The sequence below is a fragment of the Aethalodelphis obliquidens genome, unplaced genomic scaffold (assembly GCF_003676395.1).
Source record: "Aethalodelphis obliquidens isolate GAN/ISIS:26980383/991018 unplaced genomic scaffold, ASM367639v1 scaffold2, whole genome shotgun sequence".
Taxonomy (NCBI): Eukaryota; Metazoa; Chordata; class Mammalia; order Artiodactyla; family Delphinidae; genus Aethalodelphis; species Aethalodelphis obliquidens.
In genome coordinates, this window is record NW_020837946.1 from 5,354,003 (window position 1) to 5,370,272 (window position 16,270).

Consider the following 16,270-nt stretch of genomic DNA (forward strand, 5'->3'; position numbering starts at 1 on the left):
GAGCTTCCCTGGTGGCGCAGTGGTTGAGGGTCCGCCTGCCGATGCAGCAGACACGGGTTCGTGCCCCGGTCCGGGAAGATCCCACATGCTGCGGAGCGACTGGGCCCGTGAGCCATGGCCGCTGAGCCTGCGCGTCCGGAGCCTGTGCTCCGCAACGGGAGAGGCCACAGCAGTGAGAGGCCCGCGTACCGGGAAAAAAAAAAAAAAAAAAAAAAAATCAGGTCAGTGGTCACAGCAATTACGTTTTTAAAATTGTCCTTAAATAGTGGAGTTATTTCATTTTCTCAAGGATACCAAGCTGGTACCCACTTCACTTCCTCCCAGAGTTGTGGATCCAAACCTATGGGAATCCCGAATAATAAGGATATTTTAGCTAGAGCTCTGTTCTGATCTGATTGACTTGCAAAATACCCAAATAAGAGTAAATATTATAAACCTTTGAATAATGTATATATTTTGAAGGCATTTTGAGAATAATTATACTAATAAACCACCTTGTTGGAAGTGATATATGAGTACTGTGCAAAGTTCTTTCTTTCAGGGACAGAGTGCTGCCTGATACATCCAAGGTATCCAATCATACTTCCCGCAGAATTTTGGAATATATCACGTCACAAACAGAAAATGGAGTCGCTTTTACTTGGATATGAATTTCGGAATGCAAAACCAATTTACTTTTGTTTTGACAGTTTTAGATACATTGTGCATGGCATCGTGACACCAGCCATCAGGACATCTCTATGCGTTTTCCACAAAGCTAATATTTGAAAAATGATCACTGTCGCCCAGGTCCTGGGAAAAATACATAAACCTCTAAGGTCTGTGTAAATTATTTCTAACTAGGTCAAGTGCCCTGAGTCCCTCAATACACATTCAGCACCTTTTCTGTCTTTAATTTCTCAACTCATCTACCACCTAGAAAATGTGATAATTAGAAATATGTAAAGGTGTTTTGAAACATGACTTGCAGAACTGGAATATGATTTTCCAAATTATTTTAACCCATAACTGTTTTCCTATTAATTCACTAGTGGCACAAAGAATACACCTTCATGCAGCACTTCCCTCTACACGCAGGAAGTTGCATTTGTACATTTCAATCTCACGTGTCATTAAGCTGACTTGGCAGCGAGGATTTTACTATAAATTCTGCAGATGTTGATTCTAACCAGGCTCAGGGTCAAAAATGAAAGTGACTCGGTTCTCCAGACCCCTTCTCTTCTAGGACGGCCCTGTGATTCCTGAGTCGCCAGGCAACCACCCTGCCTGCTTGACTCAGGTGACCGTCCAGGGAGTCAGCTCACCTGAGGCTGCAGGTGTTGGCCTTGTGTACCCACGCCTGCTATTCTCACCTAGGTGTGACCATCCACACCTTGGGTGTGAACTGATTTTGTGCTTGGAGTGTAGAAAAATAGGCTGTTGTGTGAAAGATAAAACACTCTTTTTTTTTTTGTCCTAAAGTGTGAGCTTCTGCTGAGCTGAACATATGTAATGTTATAGTGGAAAGACCAGTGAACTAAAACAAGTAGAGACAGAACTTTCTAGAATAAAATCCAAAATGGACTCGCCACAGAACTTACATTTGTTTGATTTTTAAACATCATTACAATGACACACAGACCTGTTCAGGCACTTGGTACTTGGCCTCCATCCTCCCAAGAGAATCGGTCAGCAGTGGTCATTGGGAAGTTGTTTATTCAACAAGCCATTCATCTAAGAATGTATTGAGTGTGAGTGTGCGTTTCTCGAGCACGAGCTGGACACTGTCGCATCTTCCTTGCCCAGTGTACAGTCTGTGAGGGCACAACAAGCAAACACACGGCTCTAACACGGACAGATTCGGGTTATATTTGTGGTAAGGGCAGAGGGCTGGCACGTGGGTTTGCGTTTTCTGGGTTCCACGCATAGCAAGCGTGTCCTCAAGAGGAGGACAAACGGACCACCTGGAAAGCACAATAAAGCCGCTAGCTCAGTGAGGTCGAAACAGCCACAAGAGCAAAGAGCCAAGGAAACAGGTAGTTCACCTTGTATCTCCCTTATTTGTCCAATGATCGGAGTCGTGAGCGATGCACGGTGTTTGTCATCAGCCAACATTGTACTTTGCCAAGAAAGGCATTAAAAAAACTACGACAATTTACTGTCTTTATCAGTTGCCCAAATAAAGGATACGTTAACACTAAAAAGGCTTAATCTCAGGATCAGGGAGCGTGATCTGCTTTCTGTAAATCTGGCTTTCATGAAAGCCCTCCGGGCACTGTCTTCATTCCTCTCATTTTGGGGGGACAGGTGGAAGCTTAGCAGGGCCAGCATCTGGGAGACACCCCTTCGTCGGCCCGCGAGGGTGGGGGTTATGGGCATGGGTTTCTAGTTCACAAGGACCATGCTGGCGGCCGGGTGGAGGATGAGCTCAGGGGGCGGGGCTGGAGTTGCAGGTACAGGGAGAGGTGATGGTGGCCAGGACCAAGGTGGAGCCCCGGAGAGAGAGGAGAGGAAATGAGGGGGCGTGACCCAGAAGCCTTAGAGGTCCATGTGATGGCGCAGGTGTTGAGAGGGGAAGCCCTGTGGAGGGTGTCCGTTCAGGTTTCCACACTGTCTGCTCCAGCTTCTCACTGGCTTTTTTGGTCTAAAATATCTCAGTGACGCCTTCCATGCTTCTGTTTGGAGCCTAGAACTGCTCACCCCTCACTGCTCCCCACGACAGCCACGTCCTCCACAGCTTCCCTCCCCGACCACGATGCTTAACCAACCCCTCCCCACTTCCCAGTGAAGCCGTTCGTCAACGCCTGGGACCCCCCAGTCCTGACCCGCTGTGTTCTCAGACGCCCCTCTTGGCCTCGCTGTGCGATCAAAAGCCACACCGAGTCCATCTCCCCCTTCCGTCGCCCACACCCTCCGGCCCCCGGCATCCAGGGCAGTGCAGGGGCTTGGGGACCCCGGGCTTCTCCGCGGCTAACCCGACCCACACCTCCTGTCCGGGTCTGTCACCTCCTCACCCCAGTCCCCCAAAACCTTCCCTTCCCTCTGGGTCTAACCTGGCATTAAGCCTGCACACGACCCTTCGTAGAGCAGCGACCCTTCGTAGAGCAGCGTAAACCCCAGCGCCTCTGAACCCCTCATTGTCCCCAAACTTCGCCTCATCAGAGGCCTTCCAGGCCGTCCTGATCTACACCCGCTCCTTCCCCTAAGGTCACGGTTTTCTCAGTGTCCCTCATAGCGCTTAACCTCCACCTGACCTCACACTGAACATTCATCTAGTTTACTGGCTGTTTCCCCACTAGCGCGTGGGCTCCATGGGGACACGGATTACACCCCCAGGGCCTGGAACAGTGCCGGGCAACAGAAGGTACTCAATCAGCATCTCTTAGTAACCCCCTTCCCCTGCCCTTCCAGAATCTTATCAGGATTTCCCCTCCACCTTGGGGTTTCTTCTCAGAACCCCCAAATATACAGCCATACTCTCATTCAAAGCCCCGTCACCCAACAGGCTCCCCGCTCCCTGGAATTCTTTCTTGGTCCACTCTCATGACAGTGCCTCAGTCTCCCTTGAGTGTTGAATATTTGCCCCTGCTCTGGGTTACGAACTCCTGGAAGCCCAGGAACTGACTCCTCTCCCCTGATGGGTCGCCCTTGAGCCTCTGCGTGCCCAGGACGGCACCCAGACCACATATACCGATGAGCAGCCTGCGGGCCCTTCTGCCAAGCTGCCTGCATCCCGCTGGGGTCCATGCTGCTCCCTCAGTTTTGGTGGTTCTTTTGCTGTCCCCGAACTGGAAATTGCCTTGAAAATTGTACCATATACATATGACATGAACATAGATATTCTTGTATTGATAGAAAGTAAACCAATTGAAATAGAAAGTTGAGAAAAATGACTTGAGATATTAAAAAAGTCATAGACACAAGCAGCTAATTTCTTCCAGTTTTTCTTCTCCCCTGTTAGGTACGCTATTGGCTCAGAGAAGCAAAGCTTTAAAAAGACTATTCTTGCCAACCTGGAGCAGAAAATATTAATACAAGCAATTCAAACAACAGGTATAGCAAATCTTGGTGATTCACTTTCCTTAGGAGGAGTTTTTTTTTTTTTTTTTAAATAAGGGAAAAAATTGCATCTTTATTTTCATGAACTTTTAACTGAACATTAGCATTTCCTTCAAGTATGCATGGAAGCAACGAACCTCTGCAATATTAGAAATTCCTGTGATTTTGTAAACAACTGCTAAATCTCAGATATTTTTATGCCCATTAATGTTTTTGCAGCTATTGAAATCCTCATCACTACCTGGAGCTTATGGGGGATACGAGACCTGCTACTAGACAGTGCTATTTGGTACGTAAAGCACATCAAAGTTTAAAAAAATCTTTGGGGCTTCCCTGGTGGCGCAGTGGTTGAGAGTCTGCCTGCTGATGCAGGGGACACAGGTTCGTGCCCCGGTCCGGGAAGATCCCACATGCCGCGGAGCGGCTGGGCCCGTGAGCCATGGCCGCTGAGCCTGCGCGTCCGGAGCCTGTGCTCCGCAACGGGAGGGGCCACAACAGTGAGAGGCCCGCGTAACGCAAAAAAAAAAAAAAAAAAAAAATCTTTGGGTAACTGTATGTAAGGATAATTGCTTTCATTTGTGATCCCAGGTCACGAATGCACATCACTCGATGCATTTATGTGATTCTGAGGTGTCTACAGACTTCAACGAACTGTCAAGGGGGTCATGGCACAAAAAGAGTTAAGAGCCCTGAATCTCACTCCCTAGTTTTCATAACCAGACCCTGGGGGTGCAGGGAACTGGAGCTATAACTTTTTTCTTTCACATTAAAAAAATTGTGGTAGGGCTTCCCTGGTGGCGCAGTGGTTGCGGGTCCGCCTGCCGATGCACGGGACGCGGGTTCATGCCCCGGTCTGGGAAGATCCCACATGCCGCGGAGCGGCTGGGCCCATGAGCCATGGCCGCTGAGCCTGCGCGTCCGGGGCCTGTGCTCCGCAACGGGAGAGGCCACAGCAGTGAGAGGCCCGCGTACCACAAAAAAAAAAAAGAAAAAAAAAAATTGTGGTAAAATGAACATAAATTTACCATCTTCCTGATTTTTAAGTGGTTCCCTCAGTTCAGCAGCGACAAGCACACGCATATTGCTGTGTAACCCACCAAGGATGAGCTCTCGGGTGGAAACGACTGGGTCTTAAAAAAGGAAAACTTTGTCTATATGTTCACTGTACCTCAATAAAGCTAAAATTCCAAAAACAAACCCAAAAGGGAAAACTTTGGCTAAGTGCAAATATTTTAAATACTCCTGATTTTAGGGAAACGGCCACAAAATAGTAATGCCCAGCGTGCACACACATCCCGCCAGAGGTCTGTGAGGGCAGAGTGGAGACACCCGTCTAACCCTGACCCACAGCCGGGTTGTCAGTGAAACTGCCCCGGCTCTGGCTTTGGGCATTTGCTTCTCAAGCAATGGCCTTTACGCCGTTTCCTGCTTCTGATGTGGCACGGCTGGGGGTGGACAGAGCTGGGCGTTGGCCACTGGGCCAGCTGGGCCTGTTCGCTTTCCCTGAGTCTCAGGGTTCCCATTTGTGAAACCAAGGTGGTCCGGGGGGTTAAAGGGAACCAACCTTTCGTAGAGCACAGGCGCTAAGCAAAGCCTGGGCACTTGGCATTCCCTTTTGCCCCAACATTCAGGTTACTTGACTATTTAGGATGAGGTCATTTCAATCTATTCTATGTAAAACTCAATTTTTATTACAGCAAAAACCAAGGTCCAAATGTACGTTGGCCCTTGTGCCAGGAAATGAATCATTAGGGCGTGTCATTTTTGTTGGTGTACACTCCATTGAGTTCCATCCCTGCCATGCTTTTCCCTTTGAACTCTTTTTATTTATTTATTTATTTTGTGGTACGCGGGCCTCTCACTGTTGTGGCCTCTCCTGTTGCGGAGCACAGGCTCCGGACGCGCAGGCTCAGAGGCCATGGCTCACGGGCCCAGCCGCTCCGCGGCATGTGGGATCTTCCCGGACCGGGGCACGAACCCGTGTCCCCTGCATTGGGAACGTGGAGTCTTAACCACTGGACCACCAAGGAAGTCCCTGAACTCTTTTTAAAATATGAGCTGGGTTTGATGCCTTCACTGCTGGACAAGTTCCACTTATTGTTAACACTGGTTGTAAACCCAACACAAAGCCCATTCTACGCACTCCAGTAGCCAAAGTCATCCACATTCTGAGATGCATTCTTATGGCAGAGATACGGGTAGTTCCTTCATGCAACACTCATTTATTGCACAAAGCTCTGGGGACTCAGAGACGAGTTTAGACACGGTCACTGCCCCAAGGAGCTCAGTGTGGCTGATGAAGGAAGGACAGGTGTTTCACCTCAAGAAGAGCCCAGGCAAAAGCAGGGAGCTCTGAGAAGGGGAGATAGTCAAGGGAGCTCTGCAATTGGGGGTGGGGAAACCCAGAGCTGACTGCACAACGGGCACTAGGAGTGTCTCCGGGTCTTCCTTTGTATCCCATGGAGGGGGGAGGAGCCTGGGCAGGTGGACTTAGGTGAGAGGGTGCTGGCGTAGCTTGGCCATAAAAAGGAATGAGAGCAGAGACACAAGGCAGAGGTCGTGAAGTCCAGGCATGGCAGTAGGAATGGTTGGAGGACCAACTATGGGCTGCGGGGATCTGCAGACCAGACCCCTGGAGGGGAGGGTCCCAGGACTAAAACGGGGCTTGGCGGCTGTGGCCAGGTGAACGGAGACTACCTGAGGGGTGAGGTCTTGGTGACCACAAAGCAAACGATTTGGTGCACGCCCCGTCTGAGGTGACTGCTCGACAGTCAGGTGAAGGCCAAGGCAGGAACTGACCATGCGCAAAGTGGCCCTTTTCCTGGGAAACCAGAGCACAGCTTTTTTCAACGAAGCCTTTCTTCTGAATATGTGGTCCTCAAAAACACCTACAAATACCATAACTGTATATGCCAATTATTACCATTATCAAAGTCAAAATCAACATCAGTAAAGGACTGGAAATTTTAACCAAGCTTCTTGGAGTAGCCTAGAGAATATTCAGTACAAGTAGAAAAGTCGTTCACGTTCAGACTAGTAGTGGCCAATTCCGGACGTACGCAAGCCAAGGAAAACCAGTGTGACTAAGTTCTCCTCATCTTTACCTGACATCATCCAGGTGTGAGCGGGACGTTTCCCTTTTAAGAGCAAACCCGTCACCCCTCCAGCTTTCCCGTTTACAGCAGTAATCTGGGAATACCGGGACTTGAGATTAAAGGGATGCCGGCCGCCATAACGCCACAGCCTCCGGGGCCTGGAGGTAAACTCTGGTTGCTGCAAGGAAAGCCTTCAAAATGGTCATTCGGGGACCTGGGCTTTGCTGCCTGACTCTTCCTCACCTTTAGGTCCCTGGAATTCCTTCTGTTCAACTGGGACAGTGGAGGGCTGCCTGGAAGGTTCTATGGGACCGGCCTGATGGCGCCTGTATCACCAACACTCATGCGCCACTCGCTGAGTCACTCGGCCACACTTACTTGCAAGGGAAGTTGGAAAACACTTGAGCTGTTTGCTCAGGAAGTAGGTTTGGTGACCTAGCCAGTCCCATCCCAAGTAGTTTCCTCTTTTAAAGATTTACCTTCCTCTGCCCCTCTGACTTTTGCATTAACCTGGGCAGAGACCTCCAGATACTTCCAGCTGGATTCCTTCCCTACCTTCCCCCAAGCAAGCCACATGCAAAGGCCTTGGAGAAGGAGGCGGGGCTGTGAGTTGAATTCTGTCCTTCAAGATCTGTTGGAGGTCCCATCCCCCCAACCTATGAATGTGACCTTATTTGGAAATAGTGTCTTTGTAGAAGTAATCAAGTTAAGATGAGGTCACACTCAATTCAGGTGGGCCCTCATCCATGACTGGGGTCCTTAAGAAAAGAGAGGTTTGGATGCAGACACAGGGCAGACGGCCAAGCGATGCCTTGATCTTGGATTTCTGGCCATCGGAACCTCAAGAAAATACATTTGTCATTTTACGCCACCCGGTATGTGGCACTTTGAGACAGCAGCTCTGGATTAAAACCTCCACTTCTGCCACTGGCCGTGCAAGTCAGTCAACTGCAAAATGGGTGTCAGGATACGGCCGGCGGGGCTGGAACTGAGAAGCACGGAGGGTACAGGTGCACCCCGAGGTTCTTGCTTGTACAACACGCCCCAGGCCCGTGGTGGGGAGGAGGTGAGCCTTTTGTGGTCTCGGTGCTGCAGACACCCTGTTCCCCAGGTCTGGCCTGGCCTTGGGCTCACTGGTGCCTACTCAGCCTTTGGCCTTGGATTCAAGTTACTTCTCAAGGGGGCTCTCCTTAGCCCCACTCCTCCCTGCCACCTGCAGGTGGGGCTGGTCTCCATCAGTTGCCCCCCTACCCTCATCCTGTTCTCTCCCTGGGCTTGGTGAGCGCAGGGCCCGTGGGAGTCCGGCCTGTTGTAACCTGATGAAGATGCCCGGCCCTGCCCGGCCCTCAGCTGTGGATTGTGGGTTTGGGATTGGCCAGTTCCAGGTACCCAGTACCAAGAAAAAGGAAAGCCACCCACTTGAACCCTTTGGGTGCTCTAGGCAACACTGATTCCCATTAGTTAGTTGATGACTGAGATCCCTATATTTCAAGAACAATTATATCAATAGCAAGAAAACAGATACCCACTAAACCAACTGTCACACTGTCACCTAGGGGAGACCGGGTTGGGACGGAGCCATGGTTCTATGCACAGATACTTACACTAGGTTTTGTGTTTTATTAAAAGTCTGGGTGCGTACAGAAAAAAAACACACACGCTTATGTTAAAATATCCAAAGAAAATTTACTGCAACTTTCGTAGAATTGAATTTGTGCTACAAGACATGTTGCATAGGAAACTATTTAAAGCCCCTGAGGAAAAAAAATCTCAGTATTTAAGGTGCGACTGGTTTTGTTTCTTCTTTGGGGAAGAGTGAGAGACGCTCTCTGGGAAGACTGAAGGCGGAGAGTGAAGAACCAGTACGTAAGGTGATTTCGTGTGATGATTTGGGGGAATTGTGTATCTTGGTTCTTGCAGCATAAAACATGTAGTTTTTTTTTTTTTACTGTTGTTGTTGTTTTCTAGTCAGTTGGCCTTCCGTATTTGAATCAATAGATATATAAGAATGTTTTAGCCCAGTAAGGGATTTACATTGACTATACTAAGTAATTAGCATGTTTCCAGAAAGCAGATTTAGAGAATGAGATGCCAGAACCCCAGAGGGCCCAGTATCACTCACGTAAGCACAGCACATATCCTGGCCCCTTCCTGGGGATCAGCTCTATTGATCTGCCAGTATTTCTTCATCCCTGTCCCTCACTCCCTTCCGAGATGCACGCACAACGTAATTGTAGAATTCAGCGCAAGTTGATCTCCGACCATCAAGGTTATCAATGCAACAGTCCGCCAAGTCCCAGATTTTATGTGAGAAACATTTTCAGATGACATTCATCCTGCTCAGATAATCTTCATATTGTTTAAAAAAAACAGATTCCTCTATGCTATTTATTTCCAAGGAGAGACGGGCACACCGGGAGGGGAGAGGGGTTACGTTTTAGGTGGAATGAAGTAGAGAGTTTGGCAAATGGCAGCAGGAACCTCTGGACGTCAGTGTAGGGTGTGCTTGTGGTGACGTTTTCTTCGTGCCAAGAAGAGAGGCTTCGAGCGCTGCAGCGAGCACTCCCCTGTCCCCGGGGAGAAGCAGGACCTCTCAGAGCTGCACGGGCCACCTCTCTCCACGTGGCGTAGCTCTTTTTTTGGATTAAGGGCGCACAGGCAGGGGCCGTAGAGAATGCCACCTGCCCGCCGCCTTCTCATCTCAAGCGCACCCAATCGCTCCTGCTGGATTTCACTCCTCCTGCTAAAGCTCAAAAAAGCTTCGCTTGTGCTGTGGCCATTCCTTTACTGCAACACGAGGCCAAGGTACAGAAGGTAATAAAAATCACAGGGAATCGCAGGCCTAGGACAGCCTCAGACAGAAGGCGCACGGACCACACTCATTGACTGAAACACCACGTTTCCTATTTGATTTCTTTTCTTTTTTTTTTTTTACAAGTACAGAGGCAAAAAGGTCCAACATCTGAACGAGTGTCTTTCCGCGCTAAGTGTTGAAATGCAAAGAGAATCCGGCAATCAGAAATGCCCCCGTGACCCTTAAATACATATATACATCTGTAACATAATTTAAAAAGGTCTTTATAGAACATAAAAACCTCAACAGTATCTGCCCCTATGAAGTATTTTCTTTTTTTTTTTTACCTTTATGGTCCATTAAAAAATTAGATACCACCTTTCTCGTACGACCCCCCCCCACACTTTAAAAAAAAGTTATTTAAATTTATACTTAACAAATAGAAAGCTATTTGATTGGCAACAACCTGCAGTAGAAATTCCCTCCAGGTCTCTCCCGGGACACAGAAGGCGGGTGGAACATCGCGTGTGCTCGGTCCTGGGTGTGGATCCAGCCAGGAGGGACCCTGGGTCTGTCTGAGCTGACCTTCCCTCCCTCCCCAGTTCTAAGTGCCCGCCTGTGCATCCGGGGCAGACAGAGGGCACGCACCCCGAGCAGCCCTCTGGGAGGGCGTCAGAAGGTCGCAGACCCGTTCAAATCACGAGGTCGTCGTGGTCCACGGGACTGAAAGCGGCCGCTCGCAGGATGTCCAGGGAGTTGACCATGATCAGGGTCCCTGTGAGGTGTTTCCAGCGCTTGGTGATGGGGTTTTTCATCTTATCCAGGCCAGTGTGCAGCTCCTGGATGACATCCCGGTAGCTGTCCCCGACCTGGTGGCTCCAGGTGAGTAGAAAGTCGTACGCAGGCTTCCACATGGCCTGGGTAGTGGAGTTGTCCAAAATCAAAAGAGAGAGAAAAGATTAGGGGACACTGAGAGACTGGGTCCTAGAACCTCTCCTAGTACCAGTATCTCTGTTCATCACTGACACAACTTTTTTTTTTTTTTTTTTTTTCAGTACGCGGGCCTCTCACCGTTGTGGCCTCTCCCGTTGCAGAGCACAGGCTCCGGACGCGCGGGCTCAGCGGCCATGGCTCATGGGCCCAGCCGCTCTGCGGCATGTGGGATACTCCCGGACCGGGGCACGAACCCGCGTCCCCTGCGTTGGCAGGCGAACTCTCAACCACTGCGCCACCAGGGAAGCCCCACTGATGCTACTTTTTAAAATTTTATTTTATTTATTTATTTTTTGTGATACGCGGGCCTCTCACTGCTGTGGCCTCTCCCGTTGCGGAGCACAGGCTCCGGACGCGCAGGCTCAGCGGCCATGGCTCACGGGCCCAGCCGCTCCGCGGCACGTGGGATCTTCCCAGACCGGGGCACAAACCCACGTCCCCTGCATCGGCAGGCGGACTCTCAACCACTGCGCCACCAGGGAAGCCCCCTGATGCTACTTTTTAAAGAGTGAAATGAACCCAAAGAAGTCGCTCCGTCCCGGGCCGGCACATTTCAGAGGGAAGAACCACACGCCTTGTGTGAGAGCAGGTGTACAGTACCAAGCAGTGACCGAACAGATAGAAAGGGTTTCTCTTCCCTTCCAACCTCCCGCAGCACTTTCCGTTTATTTAGAAACTCCTCACATCCATCAAGGATGCCCTTATTCTTGGGACTCCAGCTTCCGAGGTCCTGCAAGCCTGACCGTCTTTCCAGAAACTTAAAGTGACCACTAGACAAGTGAGAAAACAAAGACTCCCTGAGCAGGAACCCAACCAGCCTTGGCCGAAGCTGACAGCATCCCAGGTATGCGTTTCACACCGTGTGGGGCAGAGCCCCAACCAGAACTGATCACGAACGGCTCCGTCAAGCACCATCGGGCGGAAGGTAATCTAAGATCAGGACCAGGGATGGATGGGCAGCTCCGAGGATGCTGTTCCAACGCCCCACTTGACGGGAGAGTGGCCTTGCCGCCGCCAGGGCCCGGGCTCACAACTAAGGATCCCAGGAAGGATGAGACTCGCTCCCGCTCGGCGAGAGCCTGCTACGTGCCAAGCACCTGCCTTCACGTTTTACCTATGCTGTCCTTGTAAAAACGCTGTACAGTAGACATTGTCCTCACTGCATTTTACAGGTGGAGGGAAGGGCAGCCCCACTCACCTCGCTGTCCACCACCCCATTCCTGTCCCGGTGGGGAGACTCGTATGCGTCCATCTGCTGCTTGGACACCTTGGCGAGCTTCTCGGCCAGCTCCCTCCAGCGCTGGGCCACCTCGACCGCCGTGGTCAGAAGCACGAAGTCCTGGATGAGTCTGACCACCAGGCCCTGGCAGTCCATCTTCAGTAAGGCCTAAGGAGGAAGGAGCAGGCATGAGGCAAGACACAGGGCAGGCTCTGGTTTCACGGGAAGCCTGCACCGCAGAGACCACGAGCCAGCACCCTCAACACTGCAAGGCCTGAGCGCCAGCACTGCCGGGACTCCCAGGTGCAGGAAAAACCACGATCTGTGGGAGGTACTGGGTCCCCCGCCCACAAATTCTCGTCCTCCTGGAACCTCCCAACGTGACCGAATGTCAAAGTAGGGATCTTTGCAGATGTAATTAGCTAACATGAGGCCCCATTGGACTAGGGTGGGTCCCTCGTCCAATGACTGGTGTCCTCATAAAGAGAGAAACAGACATGCAGAGACAGAGAGAAGCAGTCCACGTGAAGATGGAGGGAGACATGGGGTGATGCAGCCACGTCACTGGAGCCACCAGGAGCTGGGAGAGGGGCACGGGCCAGACCCCCTCAGAGCCTCCAGGAGGAGCCAGCCCTGCCGACACCTCCAGACCTGTCACAGGATAAACCTCTGCGGCTCAGAGCCTCCCAGCTTGCGGTACTTGGTCGCAGCAGCCCCGGGACGCTGACAGGCAGGGTGAGTGGGATGACAGCTGTTCATCTGTTCCCTCCCCGACTGGGGCACCTGGAGAGGTGATGCCCTTTGCCCAGACAGCCAGCTCGGCACAGCCTGGGGCTCAGGGCAGGACAAGCTGACGTCTGCAGGTGGGGAGCCCCAACGGGCAGGAGAGGTGCAGGTGAGGGCTCAGACCCAGGCCTCTCACGTTCTCGAGACACACGAAGGCCTCGCGTGGAGGGGAGGCTAACAGGACCATCAAGAAAGTCTCCAGGATTGATGGGACTGTTCCCTCGGCAAAGCTGCGAGAGCCTTCTAGTCTCTAGGATGGGGATCACTAACTATGGAGGGACAGGGGCTCAGGAGGGAAACAAACGCCCGTCAGCCAGGAAGGAGGCAACGGCCAGAGCCTTGCCCAAGTCCCGGCACGGCCCGAGCAGCACAGGGCCACCTTGGACTCGATCCCCCATCCAGGAAAGGGGCTGGTCAGTCAGGTGGGCTTCCAGCACAGCGCTCGACATCCTGTGGGTTCTGTGCGGCCCCAGGCTGGAGGCTGTGTCACATTAGCATTTCTGGCTCAAGGAAACAAAGCCACATAAGCAGCACAGACCCGCAGCCCTCCTGCCCGCACGCATCACCCCAAGCTACGAGCTGCACGGACGGCTGCTGGCTGTCGGGCTGCGGGTCCGGTGAGAGCCGGTACAATGAGTGTGCAGCTTTGGGCGGCCAGGATGGAGCCCCAGGCAGGGGGAGAAGGCGCGGTGAGAACCAGACTCTCATCCGCGGAGCCTCTGCCGTCCAGCACATCCTCGGGCTACAGCCTGACACCTGCAGAAACGACGGGGTCTGAGACCCCCTTGGGTCCTCAGACGTTGAGGATGCAACCAAAGAGATGCTGCTACCAGTCACCGGGCCCGGCCTTCTTTCTTTCCCTCTATGCTCTGTCCAAGCACCTGACGTCACTTCAAGGCTCCGAAGAGAAAGTGTTAAAAACAGCAACTGACCAAGCAGCAAGGCCCTCCCCAGCTGAGCCAAACGCACGGCTCACGCGCTCCCTCCAACATCCCGTGAGGACGCAGGCGGCCTGGCGTCTGCGCAGCATCAGTCTGCGGGGCTGCTACTTGGAAGAACGCCGCTATTTCTGAGTATTCTCACCTGCGTTTTATGTTTATTTGGGGGGAACTTAACAAATGAAGAAATGGTGACTTTTGGGGGGGTCCCTGAATGCAGAGGCTGATGCCCCAGCATCTCAATCTTTGCCTTTAAAACATAAGATCAATCTGAGGCCATCCTGGGTCCGAGGGGGCCGTAAAGGTGGGAAGGCAGAAGGGAGCTTCAGGACCACATGGTCCTTTTCTGATTTTTGTTTTTGATTTTAAATAAACTACCTTCATTGAGTATTTCCAGTGAGCCGGGTGCAGGGCACATCTACCTCTCAGAACCCCCATGAAGGGAAGCCAAGCTCACCCCAATTTGCAGGTAAAATCGGAGGGAAAGGGAGGGGCTCCCATACCTGGTGAGGGGCTCCAGGCAGCCTGTCCCCAGCTGCTACCCACCGTGTGGGTTGCACGGTGTCTGTTTTATAGACCCCGAAGAGGCTGGGTGGCTTGTCCAGGGTCCCACAGCTCGAGGGCACAGAAGTGGAGGCAGGCCCAGACCTCCCGGTGCTCAGGCCAATGGCCTTTCCAACTGTGTGGGCACCGCGTGACATCAGGAACCGAGCACGAGGCGTCATCTCAACGATTTACAGACTTCAGAAAATGGTCTCTGAACTTTGGTATCTTCAAGTGAAATTGTTTGAAAGAACTTAAATGTTTACTAGATTTGTGCTGCAGAAGATGTGAAGAGTATACGGGGTGTGTTTGTGGTATGGGGGAGACGTGTGACAAACTGGTAGAATTCTGGATTTAAATTCTTTTGCCTGAATAAAAAACAACAACAAGGTCCTACTTATAGCACAGGGAACTACATTCAATATCCTGTGATAAACCATGACAGAAAAGAATATGAAAAACAATGTATATATATGCATAACCGAGCCCCTTTGCTGTACAGCAGAAATTAACACAACAATGTAATTCAACTCTACTTAAATAAAATAAATTAAAAAAAAAGTTAGAAAAAAATTCTTTTGGCGTGGTGTGGTTTGAGCCCAGACACACAGGAGAGGCAGGGTGCCCTCCAGCCACGCCTGGTGTCCTGAGAAGGTGTCTGGCCCTGTGACAATGGTCCCACCCAGGCTTCCTCACAGTGTCCCAGCAGTGTCTGTGTGCTCAGTTACCAGGCTCTGCAGGTGGCCTTGTTTTCTAGGTAACAGAACACTTCAGAGTCACCTGCTTCTGATTCGGGTATCCCTGGCGGGGGCGATCAAAGCTGCTCTCTCCCAGGACACCGGGTGCAGGCACAAAGGTCCTGAGGAACTCAAACCCTCTCTCTGGCCCCGAGCGGTCACAGCTGGGGCAGAGCGCTGCCCACACCACCGCCAAGGGGTAGTTCATGCATTGTTTTTGTCTGAACGGCACATTTTGGGTGCCCACCAAGTCTCAGCAATAGAAAATTTCTCAGGGGCAGGGATACGGTGCTGGAACCTTTTCCCTGTAGCATCTTCTTTAATTTCTGCACACACACCGGTATACACAGGTGATACCAGAAATAAAGCCCAAGGCTGGTTCCAGCTGGACTCTCGCGAGCTGGAGTGACCCATGACTTAAGTCAGGGTGGCCAAGTCTGTTCCAAGGGCAAGACAGGACCTATTTTTGGCTTTGTGGGCATGGCGTCTCTGCCTCAGCCCCTCGACTCTGCCCGTGGGGCGTGAGAACAGCACGACAACACTTGAACGAGTGGGCAGGGCTGCGTTCCAGTAAAATTTCATTTACAAAAGCAGGTGGCCCGCGGGCCAGTGTGTCAATCCCTGTTTGAAGAGACATTCTTATGAAAATACAACAAAACATCACTTTGCTGTATGTTCACTTCACCCCAGTCGTGCTCCCATTCCTGAGATGCTGAAACACCAGAAGGGCAGTCACCATGGCAACCCTGCTCCTCCCTGTGGTAGCAGCCTTGGGCTGTGGGACCACCTGGCAGGAAGTCCCCAGGAACCTCCCTAAGTGCACAGCAGGTAGTTAACTGTGTCCTCTTCTGAAGGATAAAGAGATTTTGCTCCTGATTCAGAGAATCCCTCCACACTGTCCTCTCCAGCCGCCCTAGCTCTCCCCGATCTCAATCCCCCCTTATTTCCATTAGTTTTCAAGGTTCTCAGTGTTGATTTCACCCCGCACCTCACTCCTAAAGCAACCACCCACCTTGACTTATATCCTACAGTAACTTTCCCTTTTTCAGAGAAACTTCTCTGAGAGCCCAGAGCATCCAACCTTCCTTCCTTCCTTCCTTCCTTCCTTCCTTCCTTCCTTCCTTCCT

General features: G+C 51.4%; 1 protein-coding gene across 5 annotated transcripts in view; it reads right to left on the bottom strand.

Annotated features, from left to right (window-relative positions):
* Nucleotides 1-8,799: 8,799 nt before the first annotated feature.
* The window catches only part of SH3BP4 (SH3 domain binding protein 4), a 94,791-nt gene continuing 87,320 nt past the window's right edge, over nt 8,800-16,270 (bottom strand). For all 5 annotated transcript variants that reach the window (XM_027117588.1, XM_027117626.1, XM_027117618.1 and 2 more), the window contains 2 exons: nt 12,119-12,307; nt 8,800-10,844 (listed from right to left, as the gene is read on the bottom strand). In XM_027117588.1, the coding sequence (XP_026973389.1) occupies nt 10,620-10,844; nt 12,119-12,307 (414 nt within the window). In that variant the 3' untranslated portion in view covers nt 8,800-10,619. The remainder of the gene's footprint in view (nt 10,845-12,118; nt 12,308-16,270) is intronic.